At 42.7% G+C, this 24,398-nt stretch overlaps 2 protein-coding genes across 6 annotated transcripts in view; both read left to right on the top strand.

The window, feature by feature from the left end:
* The first annotated feature begins 46 nt into the window (after nucleotides 1–46).
* pdcd6 (programmed cell death 6) lies at nucleotides 47–17,401 on the top strand. Of its 2 annotated transcripts, none has more exons than XM_069151496.1 (6): nucleotides 47–258; nucleotides 4,473–4,534; nucleotides 12,867–12,911; nucleotides 14,417–14,587; nucleotides 15,991–16,100; nucleotides 16,481–17,401. In XM_069151496.1, the coding sequence occupies exons 1-6, from the start codon at nucleotides 176–178 to the stop codon at nucleotides 16,577–16,579; spliced, it is 570 nt and encodes a 189-aa protein (XP_069007597.1). In that variant the 5' UTR covers nucleotides 47–175; the 3' UTR covers nucleotides 16,580–17,401. The 2 variants fall into 2 exon arrangements, with proteins under 2 accessions (XP_069007597.1, XP_069007598.1); XM_069151497.1 differs by having other exon boundaries at nucleotides 52–258; nucleotides 14,417–14,575.
* Nucleotides 17,402–17,478: 77 nt separating this feature from the next.
* LOC138199424 (enoyl-CoA hydratase EchA19) overlaps nucleotides 17,479–24,398 on the top strand; it is a 54,280-nt gene continuing 47,360 nt past the window's right edge. For all 4 annotated transcript variants that reach the window (XM_069151494.1, XM_069151493.1, XM_069151492.1 and 1 more), the window contains exons 1-4: nucleotides 17,479–17,935; nucleotides 19,302–19,466; nucleotides 23,147–23,244; nucleotides 23,978–24,122. In XM_069151494.1, the coding sequence (XP_069007595.1) occupies nucleotides 17,794–17,935; nucleotides 19,302–19,466; nucleotides 23,147–23,244; nucleotides 23,978–24,122 (550 nt within the window). In that variant the 5' untranslated portion in view covers nucleotides 17,479–17,793. The remainder of the gene's footprint in view (nucleotides 17,936–19,301; nucleotides 19,467–23,146; nucleotides 23,245–23,977; nucleotides 24,123–24,398) is intronic.

The raw sequence follows: 24,398 nt of genomic DNA on the forward strand, positions 1-24,398 counted from the left end.
GGAGTGGCGAATGGCTCGGCCACGCCCCCTTGTGCGCGAGGAGGCCGGCGGTGACGGGACCGCTGGGTGGCGGAGTCTGATTGAAGCTGCCGAGAGAGGAGCGACCCACGGCAGGAGGAAATACGAGCTGCACTCGGGCACGATTTTGACAAGGAGAAGAGCGTTTCTTTTGAAAATGGCGTATCACAGTCCGTACAGAGCTCCCCCGCACATCAACGCTCCTCCGGACCAGGGCTTCCTGTGGAATATCTTCCAGAGGTGAGTAGGGGGAAAGGCGGCGTGTGGGTCGCCGCTGCCCGCCCGTCTCTCGCTCCGCTCCGCTGCCGTCGGGTGGAGCGCGGGGAGGAAGAGAGTGAGGCTGGGCGGTGCTGACTGAATATTTATTTATTTATTTTTGTCTTTACTCTCGCGTCCTTTCAAGTATTTGTTGGTTCAACGCAGAGCTCCGCAGTGAAATCAGTGATTTGTCAGCCCCTGAGGTTACCCTCTCAGTTGTGGAAATACTACGGCCCCAGTGCACAAGTATAGCCCGCAGCGACTTCATGTCAGTCAGCTGGTCATATTGCAATACGTTACATTACTACGCCTCAGCAGCGTCACGCGGCTTGTAAGATTGACGTCCAAATCTAGCGGAAATGCCTCAGTGCTGTCCTCAGAGAGTTTTCAAACCTGGATCCAAAGGACCTCCACGAGTCCTTGAAAGGTTTTTTTTTTCCCTCCCTCCAGCAAAAGAAAACCAGTTCAGCTCAAACTTTGTCTTTTAAACATGTCTCATACTCCCTAATGGATGACGTCTTCTACCACCACTTGGTGTCTCATCCAATCTGCTCCAAGTCAAACATCCTTTCAATACGGGGTCTCCCCGAAATACATCTGACAATTGTAGCCCTGTATGACGCAGGATATCTATATATGGGAGGCTGGCATGAATGTATGACAAGGCTCGTTTCTGTAAGAATAACATCATATTTCATATCCTGTTTAGTCCTCCTCCCATTTTGATGTTGAAGAATCGGTGGCAGCTTTCAACCATTCATTGTCATCAATTTCAGCCCACCATGAGTCAAAAGTGTGTCAGCAGCTAAGAAGGTCATAGTAGTAGGCAGAGAGGGAAATGATGCTTTGGCCCGTGGTAATAGTAAGCTATAGAGTTATGTAAGTACTGCAGAGGTTGTTTTTTCTCCTCTCTCTCTCTCTCTCTCTCTCTCTCTCTCTCAACATTGAGACGCTGCAGGCATCGCAAGGCACGAAACACCCTCAACGAATTATTCATGTGTGGTGCAAAACCTTCAGAGGAATCAGGTCAGATGTACACATCTGGTCTCTTCTTAAAAATTATTATTATTATTTTTTTTTGGGGGGGGGGGGCGCTTTCTCACGGAAAGAGCGCCTCTCGTGACGGCACACGTGCGGAAGTCGTCATCGGCTGGGACATGCGCGTCGAAAGCGGTCATCTCTCACGAGCGTCGCGCCGCCTCATCCGCTGCCTCCCGGTGAACGTCCGGCCCGAGCCGTTGCTGGAATTCCCTCGGTCATGTGATCAGAGTCGACAGAGCAGAGCTGACGCGGGAGGCCTCTCCGTCCCTGTCACGCCTCCGACCCGTGACTCACCGTCCCGCTGCTGGACCTCGATCCTGTCCGACCCCGATTTCGGTCTTCCTCGAGCGGTCGTGGCAGCGGAGGAAGAGGAGTCGGTCGTTCTCCAGGTGTTTGTCACCTGGTGACGGTGAACGCAGGGCCGCGTCCGGCGCCGCTCGGCCTCTTTGAATTCAGTCTGTTTCATGAATATGTTTTCACGTTCGCGACTTGACTTTCAGTGTGTCACGCGGAAGTCATTCTTTCCTTTCTCATGACATTGGTATGCCAAAAATGTTTGGACCCAGCCCTCCAAGAAGCATGGACAACACCGCTTTATTTTGAGCAGCGCGGCAACAACACAGATTTGTTGCTATGCAAGACCAGCAACACTACGAAGTGTCTGCGAAACTCAACGTTTCCACAGTTGTTTAGAATCAAAGTGAAGAAAGAGAGATTTCACTGTTAATTTTAGTTCTTCACAGAAGACAAAAAGACTTAAAAATAGAAAAAGCATCGATGGAAAGTGGACACCAGGATTTCCTGAGATGGTTTTGCAAGTGGTTCTGTTTTTCCACCGTGGGCGCCACGGCGACTTACTTTTGGCCAATTTATGTGGAAAGTAGGGCGGGCGTTGTTCCTCCAGCAAATATTCCAACCTGATCGCCGAATAGGAAACAGTGAAACACGGGAAAGTCTGAGCGGAGTAACCGGCTCAGTCCTGCTGTGTGTTTAACAAAAACAACAACAACAACAACAAAAATATGTATCGCCTGGCTGCTTTACATACAAGTTGTGTGTTTGATGGTGTCGAGATGGAAACACCAGATGGTTGACTGTCTGTTCTGCAGGCAAGAGGAAGTTTTAATGATGCTTTCACTTTTTTATGTTTTCACTGGTGAGGTGATTTCACTTGAGGCCGAGTCAGAGAGTTAGTTTGAGGAAGAGAAGGAGAAAACGGTGGTGCTTATACTGGAGTGTGCACGCACGCACGCACGCACGCACACACACACACACACACACACACACACACACACACACACACACACACACACACACACACACACTTCTTTGAGTTGACCTGTCAGTGTTTGGTGAAGGTTGCACCCCCTCCAACCACTCCTCTCCTTCACCGTGACAAAGCTCTCATTTACGTAGACACGCCAAGAGAGATGTTTTTCTTTCACCGAGCAGGTCTCCATGTTTGTTTTTTCTGTTTTTTTTTTTTTTTTTTTTTTTTTTTTAAGAGGGGGGAAGTAAAGCCAGCAGTACACACAGACTTATAGCTTATCTAGAGAGCCACGAAGGCAGCAGACATGGAAATGTGACCGCGCGGTGAGGCCTCACAGCTGGGAGCAGAAACCCAGCCCACAAAGTCAGCGCTGGGCTGGTCCTGAGCTGTCTCTGTTGTTACCAGGGGGGGGTTCCCCGTCTCCTCCCTCTCTCTTCTTCTCTGCTGGTATTCGCGCTGTGTTTGTCGAGCGAGCTCTGCGTCAGCAGGTCGGGGCAGGCAGGTTGCTAAGGAACAACTGAGTCACTGGATGTTTGGCGAAGCTACGTTTCCAAACTGTTCTTTGTGTCTCAGAGAAACACTCACGGCGACTTCAGGTTTTCTTAAGAGTTGTGTTGCTCTGTTGAAAGTGGGCGATTCCCGTGTCATTGTTTATCTGCTGTTGTTCCTCTGAATTAAAACAACAACCAAACATTTCACTTAAAGCTGTCGTTCGAGAGTTTTACACATAAATGAGCATCTGTGACACTCGGGGCTTTAACATACGAGCTCACGTGAAGCTGATTGAAGCTCTCGCCGCCGTACTCTGTACGAGCTCTTTAAGTCTGGTGTCTGGTGAGACATTGCGGTGATGAATGCGTGCTGGACGGGCTCTATGAGCAGGGCGTGCACGCTGCATCCACCAGACCAGCCAGCTGACTTCCAGTTCAGCCCTACGCTAACTTAAATAGCGATAAAATAATGTAATCGTGTGGCTCTTCCAGACTGATTTGCATAGCAGAATTCGTGACACATACATTTATTTTCTTTACGATCATTTCTTAAAAATGCCCGAAAATGATGAAAAATCTGCATTTCCCATGGTCCAGATCGATCACGTTGTTAATTAGTAGTCTGTCATTTGACTGATTGATTCATTAACTAATTGTTTTAGCACTAAACAGCAGGTTTCAGATAAAGAGGCAATCCAGATTTTATTTTTATTTTGTGTAAATCTCGTGAACTAACTTTTTTATTTTGACCGTTTAAGCCATAAAATCTATTATTTAAAAAAAAAAAAAAAAAAATCCGGAAAATGTGTCTTTGCTTTTCAATCGAATCGAACTGAGGACATTGCAGTCACATGTTCTCAACCACTGAGCCAGTGGACTCGCTGGGAGGCTCTTTAATGTAACGCTACGAGTTTACGATACAGCTGAAACACACTGCGGTCACTTTTGCTTTCACTTATCAAATGAGAAATGTGTTTCAGATTGTGACTCAGATTCTTGCAAGCTGATAGTCAAAGTCGCTTGTGCGGATGCCAACGTTCGGCTTCAGTTTGCTGTCTCAGGATCAACACACACACACACACACACACACACACACACACACACACACACACACACACACACACACACAGGCACACACAGGCACACACAGGCACACACAGGCACACACAGGCACTCAGAGCTTGTCTGGCTCGTCTTTCGCCGCTCCTCGCTGCCTCCTTTGCTCCGATCATACGACCATTCATGCTCTGTGGACTGTTGAGATGTGAACACACGCTCAGGGGGATAAAGTTTCAGCCGGCGAGTGTGGATGTCCGCTGCTATTGTGCGCTGAAGCGTGCGTGGGTGTGAAGTGGTTAAAGCGGACCGTATCTAATCTGTGTTATCTTCTCCAGGGTCGACAAGGACCGCAGCGGAGTGATTTCAGACTCGGAGCTTCAGCAGGCTTTATCGAATGGTGAGTATCGGTGGCTCGTAAATTTCTGCCACTCCCATTTTCGTTTCTTTCTCCTTTTATCTTCTTATTTCGAACCATTTACGCTCTCCTCCATCCCTCTCCCCTCCCTCAGCCTCCAACTCTTATCCTCCTTTCTTCTTTTTTATTATTCCCTCTCCTTTGATTCCTCCCTCTCCCTCTAATCTCCTCGACACACACCATTGCGCTCTGTCACTCTTTGATTTAAGCAACTGCCAAGCCTAAGACAATGGATTGGGAGTTTATTTTTATCCCTGGGTGGCAGGTGAGCTGAATACAAATAAATGCAGTTTTATTTTTGTCCCAGGACAACAGAGAAGCAGGTGAAAAGTTTATCAGTGCAGCTTCAAAGAAAAGCCCTTTGATATACTTGAACCGGTGATGACAGCCAACTCAACAGTGGACCAGTTGAAGTTGTGGGTGGAGACTTTGTCACAATCCTTCTTCTGCAGGGAGCTGACAGATTGTTAAATCCAGTCTGAACAATGTGCTACATAAAAAAAAAAAAAAAGCTTGGTAGGGGCTTTTTTAACCGTTTTTAAAAGATATAATACAACAGAAAGTGTAAGAAATGACTTATACTTATTACTTATAAATAACCTGGAACATCTGTCTAACAAGTTTACCACATGCAATTCTTATTCGGTGTTTCTTCAAAGGTCAGGCATCTTTATTCTGCATTGTTTTTTGGGGGATTACTGTTTATTTGAACAAAGAAGCCTTTCTCACGCCTGAAGCTGGTTCTGGGTGCTCTTATATCAGGATTTAGGCAAATTTTCTTTTCAACAACAACAATAAACTTGAGGACAGAGTTACATTTACCGAACACTTTATTTAATACTTTTGAAACACTAAAAGTGAAACATCGTGTTTAAATATAGGAGCAATAAAGCATAAATACGGAGGTCATTTCTGACCAAAACCTACAAAAATATCTCAACAGGTTTTTATAAATGCCCAAGATTCACAAACAAAAACAGAGTAGTAAAAAAAATAACATTAACTAAACTAATGGATTTTGTTTTGCAAATACAATCAAACAAATACGTAAGATATTTCTGATACGTCAGGTTTCAGAGACAAATACAGCACGTCTTACAAGTACATCAAGATGTATCTACAAAGAATAATAACAGGACTTTAGGCACAATCTTCCCGCCGTCGCTGTGCTCAAGGTTTTTGGAGATTTTGGCTCCCTGTGACTTTTTCCTGTTCCTGTTTTTACCCAAACTTTTATGTGCGCTCTTAAGTTACAGGTTCATATTGAAATCACAAACGCGCACGTATCCGTGGTCACAATGTATAACAGATGTTGGTCAAGTTGATCACGCGACATAACTTTGAATAGTTAGTGATGAAAGTCACAGCTTCCTCCAGCTCTGTGCACGTCACAGGGCTCCTCTGTTCATGCACAGCCGTCTTGGAACTTTTTAATTGCCCCTTTTATTTTTAAAACGAGTCAGCTTGAATCAATTAAATGCAAGTCCTGGAACACATTTCCAATCAGCTGATATTGGATTTCAATCAACTTGTTAGCCACAGCTAAAATTAATTATATGTATGTGGCAACAGCTGTCATTTCAGGCTAATGAAATTAAAAACCTGCTTCTGCCTGATAATTTTTTATCAGGTTGCCCGTAAGAGTGAGTGTTCATACAGTGAATAACTAAATTAAAATAAATAATTAGTGAAGATTTAAGCAGCGTGCTTTCTGTGCTGCAGAATGACAATTAAATCTGATGGCAGAATATAACAAAACAAAACAAAACAAAAAACAGCCTGAAAAGACACGTGCGGATACAACATGAAGAGTACAGCTGCTGGTGATGGAGGTGCCGTCACTCTCTTGGTCTGGTGAAGCTCCGGATGAAGAGGTGGATTCAAACAGGGTGAAGGTTTAATTTCCCGCTGGGTCCTCCCACATCCCCCCCTCCAAAAAAAAAAAAAAAAAAAAGCGTGTACTTGTGATTCTGCCGGGTAGTTTGAGGAGCGGTGTTGAATACATGATACAGCTTCTCTGCTTAAATCCTGGCGAGTGAAGTCAGTTTTGCGCTGGCGTTGACGAGTTGCCCAGAAGAGCGGTAGAAGCTGGTCAAATATCTGTTTTCATGGCGCACCAGCATTGCTGCTTGACCTCGCTCGCAGTGAGACAGCAGCGCTGGAATGCAGTTCTGATTAATGAGGGGTGTATTTCATGGTGGTGTTTCCCAGGAAACCGTAGCACAGGTTGATGTTTGTCCCCTCATTAAAATATAATGTGTTGCCCGTCAAGTTAAGTCTGATATTGCTGCAGCATCTTTTCAAAGACTTCAGCGCAGATTAGGCTCGTCAGAAACCCATTTTTCTGGGCACTTCAAAGCAGGGAAAAAAAAAAAAAAGAAGTGTCGAAGCCAGCAGCAGCAGTGAAAGAAGCTGTTATCAGGCTGCGCAGTGGCTCTGGCTCAGCATACTGATTAGTGTGGGAGCGCGTTTGTGTATGCATGCACGAACACATACATGTATCCAGGGCGTGTGCGTTGTTCATTTCATCAGATTTTGTGCCAACGGTCCTCGGTCGTGGTTTTGTTTTTTTCCGGACATCTCGGTGTTGTGTTGGTGCGCTTGGCTGTGTGTGCGAGCGGTCCGATCTCCAGCCGTCCATCACAGGTTCATTGTGATATGAACCGGAGCCGGTGAAGCCGAACTCACGCTGCACTGCTTCCTGTCCTGCAGTGTTCTCGCCGAAGCCACCAACCCCGCCGACTGTCTGTCGAGGCTCTGCTGATCAGTTTGACGCCATCTACCGAGCTGCCATTGCTGCCATGCCAACGGTGTCCATCTTAAACCTTTTATTTTCATCCACCTCTCCTCCTTTTTTTTTTTGCTTCAGGAGGGATGTTGCTCTTTACACTCTTCAATCCTCTGTTGGTTTTCTGCATCACATACTTCTTCTCTTCTTCTCATTTCACTGCTCTGCCTAAATGCCTTTTTGCTCATCTGAAATCAACCTCCTCTCCTCTCCTCTCCTCTCCTCTCCTCTCCTCTCCTCTCCTCTCCTCTCCTCTCTTATTTCAGGACATGGCACCGGCTGTATGCCTGCTGTGTCCTCTGTCTGTTTGTCCTCTCTTACTCTAACTTTCCCTCGTTGTGTCTCACTCATCTCTCTTACTTAGCCTCAGTCTTCTGCTGTCTCCCTCTCCGTTTGTCCTCCCTCGTGTCTCCTCCGTCTCTCAGTCCTGGGTGTGGCGGTGTATCATCCCTGATGAGACTGTAATTGGTTTTGTGCCATGTGTTGTGTGTATCCTTGGTTGCTGCGCCGTTTTCTATAAATATATATATATATTTATATATTTTTGGCCTCCCTTCGCTCAGCAGTGAGCAGATATCACACCAACTTGCCATCATGCTCCCGCCCTCTCCCGCGCACGCAGATTTATACTCCCCTGTTGTTATTTATTTAAGTGTGTAGGAGCAGTAATACACTGAAATTGCTGACACGCAGATATCGCTGAATGGCAGGAGTCAAGGAGCTTGTTCAGCAACCTTCCCGTCACACTTGTACTTCTGCAGCGTTTTGTAAATCTCTGAGCACTGAGTTTTACCAGCCAGTGTTCAATTTCTCAGTGGCCTCTCCTTGTAATCATCAATCCTGCTTAGCCATTTCTGATTGGTGGATGAGAGGCCTCATGCACTCATTTTATTAGACCTAGTTATTTTTAGTCAAACCTGAACGGTATGTTGGCAAAAGATATATCAGTAACTATGCATATGTCGGCTAATATGCACCGTTATGACAGTTTTTTTTTTGCAGGTCATAATGCAGAAAATGATGCTCGGGGTTAATTAGAAATCGTTTCATTTGTGAGTTTTGAGTTCAGTGTGGACAATAAACTGTATAATATCCAGCCTCCATTTCATATCTTTGTAACAAGTGTCAAAAGTCTTTGATATGCACATATTAAGGATTGTGGACAAAAAGGTGTGTTTACATATACTATGTATACAGTATTTAATAAGAGAATATGGGCCGATACATATTTTTTTATTTTTTTTTATGGATATTGGCCCCAAAAATCCAGGAACGGTCAGGCTCCACTTTTTAGCTGAAGGTCTGAGGCACCAGTGTTCGGCTGGATTAATTGAGCCCCTCGGTGCCGGTCCAACAGATCACGACTGTTGACTGGTAGAAACCACAAAAACAAACAGAGCAGGCTGACCCGTTGAACAGTGACTATGCCTGTTGTCTGGTGACAGGGTCCTACTGTCATTAAACTAGCAGTTACAGAATAAGAAATATAAACTTATCCCAGAAAAAAATATTGATATTGCTGGTTGATGATAATGATAATTCGGATTTGGTTTCCTACCTTCATTTGAATTAGTAGTCGGTGTGTCTTTAGGTTTCAGGTCTGTGTGACGGCTCTGTGAGGTGTCCGGCTGAACATTTAAAATGTGTTTGGAAAAGTGTTTAGCTACAAGTGTTTCAGTGCCCTCCATCACGGCCATTTTATATATTTATATATATATATATATATATATATATATATATATATATATATATATATGTGTGTGTGTGTGTGTACACTGTGGTCAGTGCACTCTGTTTTTCCACCAGCCGGCCTCTCCTCACCTCCTACAGTATACTCCCTCTTCCTCACTTCTCCTCCACCTCACCACTGGCGGTTGGGTTCACCAGTGAGAGAGCTTCAGTGTGCGGACGGGACAGAGGCTGCATTGTCCCGGTTTGCCGTCAGACGCACACAAACATCTCAGCCATACTGGACACCTCACACTGGGCAGCCGCAGTCAGTCTGGCATACATTGGTGACCTCACAGCTAGCTACTGGTGTGTGTGTGTGTGTGTGTGTGTGTGTGTGTGTGTGTGTGTGTGTGTGTGTGTGTGTGTGTGTGTGTGTGTGTGTGTGTGTGTGTGTGTGTGTGTGTGGCTGGATAGGTCTCAACTTGTTCTTTGCTCCGCATTTAGTCTTTTTTCTGATGGCTGTGATGGAGGAGCAACAGTTTGTCCGGTCGGCTGCTCATCTTTCAGGTTTAACGAGATATAGTCCGAGATACCGTTTGAGACTTAATCCTATATTCAAACTGTAATTTATGTTAAAGGTTTCATGATATTAAAGGCAATAGCAGTTGTTTTTTTTAACAGTGCCCGTGGTCAGATCTCTGTCGGGGGTCTGCTATCCGCTAAATAACAAGACATTTCACTACAGAAATGTCAGAGATGTGTTTGAAGTGAATTCAAAACAGTTACAGTTTGTATCGTAGTGACAAATTGATCTGTCAACCACAACCTGATTGATACCAGATCTCTGGGGGCCGATGCTAGTACTATTGAGTAATAAAATATACAATATTGACATATCGGCCCGAAATGTGGTAATCAAACACTTGTGAGAAAGATATGTAATGGAGGCAAAATGTTTTTACAACATGTATGCTGACATGATATATCTGTGATGGGCCGATAGCAACCGAACAAAAGGTTGAGCTCTATTTTCAACTGCTAGATATTTTTTTTTATTACATTACATATTATTACATATGTTTATCTACATTTTTCTGTTACGATTGTGTTAAAACAAGACCAAAGAGCCACGCTAGCGCCGCTGAAGCTCAACTTAGGAACAGTCCTTGACGGAAATGCTGTGTCAGCATGCTAACGTGCTGGCAGTGGCAGTTCACGTATTAAAGTGTTACAGTTCACTTATTAACATTCATTGAAGAGTTGTTGATGTTTTTAGTTTGGACCAATGAGGTGAACCGGCTGACTCTGACATTACCATAGCGACACTGCTAATGGAGCTAAAAAGATGACAGAAGAAGATCGCTGTTTTTCTAAAAGACAACGTGTCGGGTGGAAAAAGCACATCAACCATGTGGACTGTTGCACTGCTGCGTTGTGTGTTCATGCCAATAATTTACCATTTACAGACCTGACTAAGAAATGATGACACCAGCACATCCTGGATGTCAAAAAGAGATTTGGCTTTATGAAAAAAAAACATCAATGTTCTTATGATTTATGATCAGCACTCCAGCAGATGAACAAAAACTATATCTTCTGGCCATAAGCCTCAAGCCTGGTTTGTTCCAGAACATCCACAGTCCTTCACAACGCCACTCAGCAATACAACAAACCAAAGACGAGGGAGGAAATGACTGGTGTCTTGTGGAGTAAAGTATTTTGCCTCATTTGGACTTGAAGTTTCAAAGTCCTAAATGTATTTTTTTTTCATATTTTTTTTAAAGTTTATTTGGACACTTTAAGACTTTTAAAAGTGAAATCAAGGTGAAAATTGATAAACAACAGAGCTAAATCTGTTTGGCCTGAAATCTTTTCATTTAAATGAGGTGCTGTTATTTAAGCTCTTGTGGCCCTCACTGCAAACCTGCTTACTGCTGGCAAACTTAACTGTGAAAGGAAATAGAAAAATAAAAACCAGCACTGTGAAAAAGGCACCACAACGTCGGCAAGATGTAAAAATTCTGCAGCTGCTGTTTCAGGGTCTGCAGATCAAGTTTCAGGGAAGAATCCGAGTTCAGCAAAAGTTGCCTCGAGAGTTCAAGTTACTGCAACAAAAACTAAACTGCAAATGTTTTGTTCACCTCCTCCACTCATGTCTATCTCTTCTCTTTTGTGGATCATCCTCCTGCCATATTTCTTATCTTTCTATTTCATGTGTTCTTCTGTCTCCTCTGTTCTCTGCATCTTACTCCTCCTTCCTCCCACTTCTGAACTGTCGGCCAGCCTGTAATAAAGTGAGGTGGTGAGTCAGCAAGGATTTAGCTGCCCCGATAAATCTTGAGTTGAGAGAGTGAAGCAGGCTATAAAGTATGAACACCCAGCCAAAACCAAAGGCCCATCAGTTTTTCCTCTGACAACTTAAGTGACGAGTGTATTCACATATAATTGAAGTTTGTCCTCCAGATGAACAATACATTTGAGTGTTTGAGGAAAAGGCCATAAAATGTCATCTTAAATCCTATTTTTTCCAGCTTGAACTTACTTTTAAAAAAAAATCTGGTTTAAAAAAATCCTCTGAACCAGTTATACCATTTTGTGAATACTTATATTGCCTACCACTGTCTATATTTTTTAGTGTTGGTGGCTAGTGTGAACTGAACATGACCGCTGTCCTCGTCCACATGCAGATTATTACTGTTCCTTTAACAAAATGTCTTCCAGTACAACACGAGTAGAGGAAACAATCCGGTAATCCATGACAGTGAGACCGTGAGCCAGCAAGAATAATAGATCTTTTTCATGGCAGACGATTTGCCATGTCATTGCAGTACAAGCGCAGCGGCATTAATGATTGCTGCATCCCATTATTGTGTGCAGGTTTCAGGCTCTGGTGCTCTGCATGTTTAATCTCTGGCTTTATTGACTCGGGTTCTGTGAAGAAACACTTGGGTGCTGCACCTCAGGGGAAAGGCTGCAGTACACCGGGGGTTTTCCTGTTTTGATAAGGAAGCGTCTTTTCATCCTCACTGACAGATTAAAGACAGACTGATTATAAATTAATAGAATTGCACTATGGTCATTTTTTCCTTTATGAAATGCAGAGCGTTGCACAGTACAGTTGTCAGCAGAGAGTAATGTACATGGCATGGACGCTACTGGTTTTGTTCCACTGGAGATCGTTATAGGGTACGATATAGTGTATAAATATACACATCAAAATGTTGACACTCCAATGGAATAAAATGTAGTAAATCTGTGCTTTGTCAAAATATGTGAAAAAGGCTTTTTTTTTTTCATCGGTTATCTACACAAGTAAAACAAACAGTGAAAATAAAGGAAATATATATTGGTTGACAAATAATGATTGTGTTATTTATCTTAAAATTAAAATGAACTTTGCCATAATTTGTTGTCCCACGATAATAAAATGACAAAAAAAAAAACTCAACCAGATTAACCCGCTCTTTCGGTTAATATGAGGAGATACAGCAGTGGTCTCGAAAAATAGATAGAAGCACCACAAAAGTATTCATCTTGAGAAAATGTGACAATTACGCCAAAATTACAAGAAATGTGTTGATTTTGTTCAGAAAATGTCAAATTCAAATTGCAATCTCCAGATGTTTGCTAACATTTTTTTTTTACCACAGCCGTTACAGCTTCTGCATTTCGTCACCTGTGTGTTAACTTACAAGATTCCCCTAAAAATGTAGTTTTTAAAGCATTTATTCTGTTAAAATGATTACCTGTGGAGCTACGTCATCTTTCTTTTCGTTTGTCTTCACCAAATTAAAAGTAATACATTTTTGTAGATACTTTTGGTGTGTTTGTAACCGGTCTTCTTCTCTTTCACAGGCACATGGACTCCTTTCAACCCGGTGACCGTCCGCTCCATCATATGTAAGTAACTCCTGACAGTGAGACACACTCAGCTCTCACACAGCTGCCTTTTGTACGCAGACTATTCAGGTTGTTTTTTTTTGCCTCCTCGCCATGGCAATTATATTAATTTAATTAAGTTGTGTTCAATCTGGGGGCACAAACAAACTTTATCTTTTGCCTGAGAAAGTGTTGCTCGAGTGGAAACCTGCAGCCATCAATAAGAGGAGGAAGAAGGAAGCAAATGGGGAAGTTGGTCCCGCGGGGCAGCTGTCAGTTGGCTCAGACTCCAGATATTGATCTGTTTACACTTTTATGAAATCTGTAATATGCAGCTAAGGTTAAAAACCCTGCAGGGGAGTTGCTGATAGAGTTTTTTTTAACAGTTGTACTGTGTGTCGGACTTTGACACACAAACGTAAACAAACTACACGTATGCTGTTTTCTGTATGACATACTTCCCTGAGTAGACTAGTGCTCCCCCATGTTAGGACTCGTCCTTGTGTAGTACTTGAATGTAGACCGTATTAATGTTGTTTCAAAAAGCACACTGCCGTTCTGCACTGACCATCCAAATATCTGCAGTATTCATTATTTTACCCAGAAATGAATGTGTTTTCGTGTCCTCTGTTTAACAAAGACGATAAACACACAGATTCTTCTGTCCAGCATCAGTAGTAGAAAAAGAAACACTTTTGTGTTCAGGAACAGCTGCAGCTTCCTCAGACACCTTAATTAGAAAATTCTTTACGCCGGTGGCTCCGCCCCCTTCCTCTAAAGAGCCAAGATGGCGACCGTTTTGGGGGGGAAAGTGTCCAACGTTTCTCACTTCTTTGTTGGACCGTTTTGAGCGCATCATCCTGGTCCTTGTAGCACACTGCATGTTTGTGTACTGACAGCATGAACGCACATATGCACTCAAAATGGTGAATGTTAGTGCACGAGTACAACATTTGAAACACAGCGTTTTTATATTTGAGAGTATGTCCCCTCTAGAATCTGAATGAATGTGGCTGATTTATTTATATTACCTTTTAAGCCGCTGACTTCACCTTTAACCCAACATATGTTACTAATATCCCTCCCTGGTTGTGATGTGGACTTTGTTCCACATTTGTTCTGTGGCTTCCAGAGTAAATCCCTATAATGCCTCCCCTTCCCACTGTACCACGCGCTGTAAATCTATTGTTTGATAGTCCCACAGCAAGAAGCATATCCTGTGATAACACTCCCTTTGTTTGGAGGTAATTGGATTGAACCGCATGGCTGTAAGGAGAAGTGGAGTTTAGGTGTGTGGGGGGGATCAATCTGTTTTCTGCAGTCTCATGAGTTAGTCAAGTGTGAGTGTTTCTGACCTGACCGATTCCCTCTACAGCTCTCTGACAGCTGTTAAACTGGATGTGGCGGTGTGCTGAGTCTCATGTCACCGAGTTTCTTCCAAGTGTCTCTAGAGTTGAATCGGAGACAGAGTAAATAATGTTTCTCACAACTTACCCCGTTCTCGATTTCCTCCCTTCTCCCTTCAGCCATGTTCGACAGGGAAAACAAAGGCGGCGTGAACTTCAACGAGTTCGCCGGTGTGTGGAAGTACATCACAGACTGGCAAAACATCTTCAGGACCTACGACCGGGACAACTCCGGCTTCATCGACAAGAACGAGCTCAAACAGGCCCTGACTGGATTCGGTGAGCAGCAAAGTATGCTAATTTCAGTTTGATCACAGTGGTGGAGCGCTGCGTGGTTGCCTCTTGACTCTTCCCCTGGGTCAGGAGGTCAGGGGTTTGTCTTCTCAGTAGCTCCATATGTGTTTGGAGTTATATCCCTATTCTTTTAATACTCACCACTCATGTAGTAAATCAATTGTAATTTTTTGTTGGCTGAACACTTCAAAGGAAGAAGCTCAGTGTTAGTGTCCATTTCTAAATTACAGAACTGGTGAATGATAATGTGTACTACATCAGTGGTAAGTTTGAACCCTTTCATGTATAGAGGTCGCTACAGTGGACAGCTATTCAAATGTTGTCTTCTTGTGTATGCATGGGTTTTGATGGCATAGTTGCACATCAGCCTCATATGGGATGATGCAATAGCGTTCACTGTACATGAAAAGGTTAAAAAAAAAAAAAAGGGTTTTAAAAATGTCAATATTTTCTGTTTGACCTTGCATGCCTTCTGTATTTCTTTGTTCTGTGTGTTAAAACTCTCCAGCAATATTACTGAAGTCTATTTAAATGCAGTAAAGGCCAGAAGGCTCACATTTAACGTGTTGTTTACATTGTCGCTGATGATGCTGATGATGCTGATCAGCTGAACGTCTCTGTTAAAACAGATGAACATCCTGATGGTGCCGGTCCTGCCTTTAATCAGACTAAATCACAACATGTCTGCCACAACTGGTCCGTCTGCCTCAGCCGTTCTGTAGTAGTGCAGCGCCGAGCACTCACTTTAGAAATGTTATGGTTCACTTATAGTCATTACCTAACCAGACCCCTTTTGCGGAACGTCCCACTTCCTAGTTGAGAGTGTTCCCATGACGACAACAGACGGGCACGATGACTGCCCTCAGGGAATCTGCTCTATTTCCACTGTCACATTACAGATATGTGACAAATAACCTTGTCGTCTTACAAATAAACCAACAGAGGTCGATAGTATTTGTGCACTTCATTTCTACACATTTTGATGAACTGCAGTTTTTAACATTTAACCAAGCCACAACACTGGGGATGCTAGAATAACCAGGTCGTGCTACTCCACCTTATTCCCAGTGCATTTACATGTCTTACTTCACCATGTGAAAAGACATGAAACCTACATCTCAGAGCTTTCAAAAACCTCTCACTCCCCTGGTGGGATATTCCCAAACCACCTGGTGTGTTCTTCCTCATCCCAGTTGCTCATGAACGCACATTAAAAAGTTGTTATCGGCCTCGGACTGAAAAACCAGAGGTGATCTTTCAGGTTGATTACGCCGGTGTGTCCAAACAGAGACCAACCAAGAAGTCAAAACCCATTTCAGATCTATACATGTAAAAAAAATGCAGACATGTGTCGGATGCCTTTGAAATGTTGTTGACATGATGTTCGCTGTTGCGTGTAGGCTATCGCCTATCGGACCAGTTCTACGGCACTCTGATAGATAAGTTCGACCGCCAGAGGAAGGGACAGGTGGCCTTCGATGACTTCATCCAGTGCTGCATTGTACTACAGGTAACTCATTCATACTGAAACTGTTTGTGCTGTAATGGGATTTATTACTTTTTCTCACTGCATTAGCATACATGAGCAAAGGTTGTGTTACATTGGCATCACAACGAGGAACTCTCGGATTAAAAGCAGAGTTTTATGTTTCCTTTTTAAAAACACGTTTCACTCTTCCCTTTTAGATAAATCTCTCAAGAAAGTCCCATTTGATTCAATTTGTTCCTTCTCTGTAGTTTCACACTCAAAACACGTTTAAAGAAAGTAGCCAAGTTTAACTAAAGCATACGAATACGTGTTTACATTTTCTATTAAAGACTGCGCAGGAATGACACATGATCTTTTACTACTGTTATGCATTGATTCACTATTTTCCGTCCTTTCCGCAGAGGTTGACGGACGTTTTCAGGCGGTACGATACAGACCAAGACGGCTGGATCCAGGTTTCATATGAACAGTATCTTTCCATGGTCTTCAATATAGTATAACGCACACGGAGCACCACAGAAGAGCACAACTGGACACAACTGTGCCAAAGCTCCCGGCACCTCCCGGATGTCTGCCATGGTGGACACTACAAGATTTTTTTTTTTTAAACCTAATCTTTAGCCCTAGTTGGGCTTGTTCACACAAATTTGTAAAATGAATACAAGAAAACTTAGAGGCACCGTCAGTTTTTTGTGGTCGTTCCAGATGATATGATTCATCTGGAAGTACAACTCCAATACTTGACGTATTTAAAAAAAATCTTGTAGTGTTTTGTTTGTTGACCAATCTGAACAATGTCTGTGTTGGGGACTCTGGGTTGGGGAATATTATGGACACATCTGTCTTTTTTGTCTGTCAGTCTGTCTGTTAATGTGGACAACATTTTTAATGTCTTAACTTTAATTAATACAATACAACAAAAAAAAAGATCTCTGTTGAGAGTAAAATGATGCATTGTAAATATGATTTAAAATGCATTGCATGATTTTGGGGGAAATTTAGCCCCACGTTGAAGCATGCTTTCCCTTTTCTCTCTTGACTTTTCCTCAGCCCTATTTTGCTCAAAGCCATGTTTACAAAAACTGTGAAAGCAGGTGCTGTTCTGCTTTGGGATTCACTGACATGCCAGCTTACATGCCATATTTGTACAAACTTATTTTTTAACAGCGACTCAAATGTTAGAACATAATTTTTGGTTGATGGTAAGCATAATGCCTTTAGTATGACTTATTTTCTGTGCATGATGCCTTAAAACGTGTAAAAAACAACAACAACAACAACACAAAAGAGAAATCTTTTATTAAAAAAGAAAATTAAAAGTGGGGTTTGCTGTCGTTATTTACTGGACATCAAAACCTTGCATGCGTTGCAGGGGAAACTGTTGATTTAACAAGGCTCAATTTCGCCCTCTGCTGTGTGTAGGCAGTTTTGACCACTGCAATGCACCAAGTTTCTGTCCGGGAACCTTGTGCACTGGTTTTCGTTTCCGTCAGGGAAGTGTTTAAGTGTTGCACCTTCACGTCAGTTGTTTGGAAGTTCGTAAAGAATATCGACTAAAATCTGGATTTTGGCTTTGAGAGGTTTTTTTTTGAGTATGATATTTTCTTTTTTTTAAATAAAATATTTAGCACTTAATTTGTGGATTGTTTTAGGAGTTCAAGCCTCCAGATTTTTTTTTAATTTTTTTAAAAAAAATTTTTTACACTGTTAGCAAATGGCGCTTAAACATTTCCGGACGGTGGCACCACTTTTAGAGGCTTCCTGTCGAAGGAGGACATTTGGACAGTCGATAAAGACGACTTGTTGTCCTGTAAAGTCCTACAGCGCTTCAACGGGAGGCGAAGACGCAGGAACAGGTGAGTGGAAACATGCAGTAACCTGATAATGACTGTAGGGGGCAGCAGAGGCCGCCACAGTTTCCTGTGCTTTGGCCTTCAAAGCAAGTTAACGTCAAAACACCATTTAAAGTTAATTTGTAAAGTACATTTTTTTAATTCCCTCTTAAACGGAATTTTTTGTGTGTGATAAAACCTTTTACAGAGCAGACGTTTCAACATGTAAAAGTTTGAAAAGCACAGGTGTATTAATGACGTCTACACCTGCCGTGGTTTAATGGGACACTTAAAGCACTTCGTTATAGACATCTGTTTCATCTGTGCTTTTCCTCACCTGCTGAGACCTTTTTTTTTTTTTCGGCACCCACGTTGAAGCTTCACAACAAAAAGCACTCATAAAAAAAATGGCCGTAAATGAGGCCTCTGCACAAATTCCTGAAAACTGGAGTCATGACGGATTTCAGCTCCACCTGTTGTTTTCCTGCTATATGTTAAAACGTGTGCTTCTATTACTTTTCATTTCATGCAAAATCAATTATAATTTATTAAATAAATGAATTCCTATCACAGATTATCAGAGCCTAACGTAACGTCATAGAAAACTAGATCGTTTTTGACCCTTTTGCTTGACAAATAACTGAATGCAATTATCAAAATAGAAAAAAAGAAGCTTTTTCTCTTGGTTTTCTGTTGTTAAAGATTTGTTGTAAATGCACAAAGTGGAAACCCATCTCAGACATAGTTTTACCACCAGAAGTTGAACCCTGCTGGTTCACAGTGATTCCCTTGAATCAAGAGTATGCAGATGAACTGAAATGGAAAACAACAGCCCCACAGAGATAGTTCAAATGTGGTTCCTCCCCCTTTTGATCACACAAGCACTGTGCGATTATTTGTTTGAGGTGTAGCAGAGTAGAAAATGTGGCATGCAGACAAATTGGCTTTTTTTTTTGGTCCCCTCCTTCCCCTCACTTCAGTCATTATCGCCACTGTGAGCTTTGTTTTCCTGCCGCTTTCTCTCTCAAAGTGTAGTTGACTCTGGGTGTGGTTGACAGTTGGATGGCCTGAGATGAACCTAAACAATGTCAGGTCAACTGCCTGCTGCAACCTCAAGCCGCAATCACACACACACACACACACACACACACACACACACACGCTCATGAACACATACTGAGACTGTGCAACAGCAAAAGTCCTCACCTCAGACGATTTCTTTCATTCTTTCTTTTATCAAGTTTATCCACAAAATAATTTCTGTTCCATCTCTCCGTCCCTCCTACTGTGAAGTTTAAGCTCGTGTCCCGGGGTCAGTCTCTTTCTAAGTGTTGTGGTCCACATCGGTTTCCATGTGTGCATCTTTCTCATTCTCTGTCATTACTTGCAGGTCAGACTGTGGTCTCGGAGCGGAGGGGATCCGTGGTCGCCGTGGCGATAAACCGTCCCGAGGTGCGTAATGCGGTAGACCAGGAGACGGCGAGGCGTCTGCTGGAGGAGCTGCAGGCCTTTGACAGTGACCCAGACTTGAACGTGGCTGTCCTGCATGGGAAAGGTGAGAGGAGGGATGGACAGACATTTAAAATAAGATCTTCACTGATTGAGTGACTTTATTGGGGTCACTTAGTTTTGGACAGACATTTACACATTAGAGTTTGAGCCTGGTTTCAATCTTGTTAAGGGCTTTTTGGCTCCAGTTATGGGCCAACTGGATGTCTTTAATGTCATTTTGCTTAAGACTCTCTTTCACTTTTTTTTTTTTTTTTAACATTTCAGGTCTGCAGCTCGTCAGGGACATTTTTGGAACACGATGAAATTCTGACATCTTAAAGGAATAGTTCAACATTTTGGGAAATATGCTCACTTGCTGAGAGTTGAATATGAAGATACAGTCAGCAGTCTGTTAGCTGAGCATTAATACTGGAGACGGGCTAACCTGACTCAATCTAAAGGTAACAAAGTCCTCCTGTTAGCACCTCTAAATGTCAGATGCAGTTCGTTAGGATGGGAGGGGGGGGGGGGGTGAAGGCAGCAGATTAGATAAAAAAAACAAAACTATACTGACCTGGCTTTTGGTACTTCAAACCACAAAAAATATCTAACGCTCAAAAAGTGTAAAGTATGAGACCTTCATGAGGCAATCAGGGATTTGTGAGTTTTGACCCGTGACTACTCAACGGGTTAATAGTCTTCAGCCCTTCATCACTGTTTTCAGATCATTTTCAAACCAGAGAGGCAGAATATTTCAGGCCAGTGCTTTGATACAGATCTGAAAAATAACAAGATACTTACTGAATTTTCATAATTGGTTTTATTCCAACTTCTTTCATCCCTTCATCTCTTCATCACTTCATCACCTCAATCCTCAGCACACACACACACACACACACACACACACACACACACACACACACACACACACACACACACCTGTGAGGTGTCAGCCAGTCCAGAACCAGACCACAACTCCTAATGCCTCTAAAAATAATCACCACACACTGAACACTCTGGTTCCCTCGGTGGAAATAATGTCTTCAGCCTGGATCAACCTGTCTGCTGTATGAAGTTCTCTGGTACTTTAGAGGGCGGAGCCTCTCCAGATGATGGCTGCTGATGCCTCTGGTCTCAGCTGTGGACTGAACACAGTGTGTGGCAGAGTAATTAGCCTGCGTCAAATGGGTTAGCAATTAGCAACACAGCAGGTATTTTCTGCAAAAGTGTCTCCTCCCGCGTTTCCCACAATGCTTTTAATGTGATTTTAATCGTCCCCACCGCACATTCCTGTCAGCAGGTTGTTGCGTATCGCTGCTCCAATGGAACAAGACGACCTTCGCTTGGCGGTGATTAGCAGTGTGTCAGTGTGATGAGATGACAAGCAGGGAGGTCCTAGTTTGGATGAAGTCTCTCTGCAAACATCAGGAATTCATTTTGTTCAAATTAGCACCAACATGATCACTCTCTCAGCTCTCATTTTTCAGTGTCGGTGTTTTGTTTTTTTTTACTTATGAAATTGAGAGTAATTGCTTTCAGCAGGTTTTGAATATGCTGGGAAGTATTTGGAGTGTTTGGGGTTCGGATGTCTGCGGGTGTTTGTGGTCAGGTACGATTTTGACCCAGCTGTGTCGCGACAGGCGCACGTTCAGTTGAACAGAGAAGGAGACACTTTTAATGTATTTCATGTCTTATTACTTCCATAGGACACATTGTAAAGTTTGTGTTGATACAGCGATTTATGAGACAGAAGAAGAAGGGAAGGATTTGTCTGTCAGAAGTCACTTCAGTCAGCAATACAAAAAAACAACAACAAAAAAACAAAACATTATTGCAAACCATAAGTTATCCTTCTACTTCCAGAAAAAAATGAAAATGACATAAAAAGCGATTTATTGAGCCTTTGTGCTGACTGGTCAGGTTCTTCTACACCGAGCTGGTAGAACCACTGCAGGAGACATGAGCCCTTTCACACATCAGACATTTTGACTGGTTATTGTATTTATAGCGTGGATAACATGGAGCCATGGAGTAGCCAAGTCACTACAGTGTGGCAGCATGTGCAACAGCAGCACCATAAAACTCAAGGAGCTCCATGAAAATGAATCCATCATTATTTGTATTGTCTACTTTCTTTGCTTTTTCCTACAGTGACATTTTAAAATGGTAGAAACGGTCTGTTTTCATGTTAAAACAGAAACGGGTCTTTTCCAAACTGCTGTTTAAATGCACTTAAACAGTCGCTCCCAACATGTTTTAATTGTTCTCCTTTTAAAATGAAGAATATCTATTCAATTTCTACTTTGACCAGATTAACCAAAGAGCAATATTTCTCTCCATTTTATGTGAATTTTTTTTCTGCTGAAAATTCAGATGAAGGCAGACACACTTGTCCACACACTTTTGCTTCTGTATCCCAGACTTTCTAAAGAAATAGTCTCTATGAAAACTCTAAAATCGAAAATGTGTTCAGTTTTGATAATGTGGGTAAAATTCAGCCCTTTTGATTGCTAAGAGGTCAAATACTGCTGTTTTGTCGAAGCTGCTTGCGTACACAGATACACAGATGGAGCCTTTTGGCATCGGCACCGTAACCACACGAGTCAAAGTGATGGTTGGATGCAGCAAACACAGGACTTTCCCCCAAAAGATGAGTCAGTGATGAGTGAAAGTGATTTCTTTTAAGTAACCCAAGTAAGTTAGTAACTTACGTGTGGATGAAGAAACCTCTGTGACATACGAAACATTATTTCCATAGAATTACTTCTTGTAACCCAAACTATGATCTTTTCATAAACCTAACCACGTGGTTTTGGTGCCTAAACTGAACCAAATTGCGACTTTGTCATATTCAACCCAAATCATGATTGTTTTCTAACCTTAACCACGTAGTGTTTGGTGGCTAAACTTAAGTTGTCTTATGTCTAAGTATGGTGCACCAGCAGGCTGTGATGAAACAGCAGTATTTGACACCCTGGAATGAGAACGTTTGATTTACTCTTTAAAGTCTTTAAAGCCACAATCCTTCAGCCTCCCATTCATTTATCTTTGTCATCATAGTGTCTCTGATCTAATTGTATTGGTTTTATTTTTCTAACTCCAAGAAAAGCCTCTCAGTTCAATAACAAACCCACTCCAAGAGATTAAGCAACGCCGTAGGTTTCTTCCTTGAAGCTCTCCACAGCTTCTGCTCATTTCCTCTTACAAGGACAAAGAGGTTCGAGGCGCTCCATCGCAGTGCTGCTCCCATAAACAGCATGACACACGGCTTTTCTATAATTGCCCTGCGCTGACCCACAGCTGTAATCAAAGCTCCCAGTTGATGGGTGTTGCTGGCACATGTGTTCATTACAATCATTTTCATTACTGTTACATTACAGAGAGAGGAGGATTTTATGAGTCCCTGTCTGAGCCTGTGACATAGTGTTTGCAGGCCTCTTGGGTAATGTTGTAATTACCACATGAATCCAATGGAAGGTGCTGTGGTTGCAATATGTTACTCTTCCATTAATGAGAATATAGTGTGTGTGTAAGAGAGCATGATCTGTGCCTATGCATCAGATTTAGGTCCTTTAGACAAGAGAAGCATTTGTGTGCCAGCCAGCCCAAAGCAAGCTGCGATCCAAATTGCAGCCCTCAGACTCCAGCTCAACTTGTTCTTTTTTTTTTTTTTCACCCTCATCATTTTCCCTTCCTCTCTGACTTTCCAGCTGCCATACTTTGTAATTTTGTGGTCTCTTCCAGGAGGGAATTTCTGCGCTGGTTATGATCTGAAAAAGCTGGCCAATCACACAGGCCCCCCCAAATTGGAGCAAGATGTCACTAAGGGTCCTGGTCCAATGGTGAGCGATGCTTGGGTTGTGTGTGTGTACTTGTGAGGGTTATATCTATATCTTTATTTCCTTATGATGTTAAAGAGACCTAAAGGTTTCCATAAAATATAAACCCAGAAAATGCGGTCAGTAGTGATTGTGTGTGTTTTTAGAGGTTTGAGAAGGCAGGTGGTGGTAAAGATTTTATTTTAGGGAATGATGTTGGCATTGTGTACGTGTATTGCACGTCCTCACTTCTGGTTCACTCCTACGACTTGACAAAGAGTAAGAATCATAACACAAGTGCTGTACTGTAAGCTCTAAAAACTGCAACTTCCATAAAGTCTGTTTGGATTGCATGTTAAGTCTCTGGATTGAGTGGACCTCCTGTGCAGAAAATTATAGCATTGTGTCTCATAGAGAAAACACAGTGCTTCATTTGTTCAGCTCCAGCCAGAACTTGGATCATTTGTTTCCCCTTTTGTTTGACAGTTTGAGAAATGAATTAGGAAATGAAATCTGGAACATTTTTCCGAGGATAAACCATGGAAATCAAAGCTAAGAGGCAAAAAAAAAAAAAAAAGAGAGCCTGAAAATATACATAGCGACAACATACACACTTAGTTTTCTTTTCTACAGGAGGCTGTGTTGCTGCCTTGTTTACACTGTGTGTCCCTTTCATGTCAGTCGTAGTCATTTGGCTTTGCATACAGTGTAAGCGTGCGTGTTTGTTTGGATTTACGAATCCAGACGTTTCCTCCAGGGTCCGTCCCGTCTGCAGCTGTCGAAGCCGTTGATAGCAGCAGTGAGTGGTTTTGCTGTGGCTGGAGGGCTGGAGCTGGCTCTGCTGGCTGACCTGAGAGTGGTGGAGGAGAGCGCCGTCATGGGAGTGTTCTGCCGCAGGTTTGGTACGTCTCACACCTCATGATAAGACGTCTTCACTGCTGCTATAGTTACCGCTGTACTGTGCTGTGTGATTGTTCTATTATTGGTGATGGTTGGTCAGAACTTTTACTTTTATGCTCCTACGTCTGTCGACGTTTATTTAAACAAAGATTCTTCACTGAGAGAATTTTTCACGCACTCAGATCTTGAAGCAGCATGCTTTTGGTTGTTTTCTTAATACACAATTGACCAGCATTGCACTTTTTCCACCGAGATTCGTTCTGTTGGTCCAGTGATTG

This window comes from Embiotoca jacksoni, unplaced genomic scaffold, assembly GCF_022577435.1.
Source record: "Embiotoca jacksoni isolate LCO1_2020_lvr unplaced genomic scaffold, fEmbJac1.0.p SCAF_17, whole genome shotgun sequence".
Taxonomy (NCBI): domain Eukaryota; kingdom Metazoa; phylum Chordata; class Actinopteri; family Embiotocidae; genus Embiotoca; species Embiotoca jacksoni.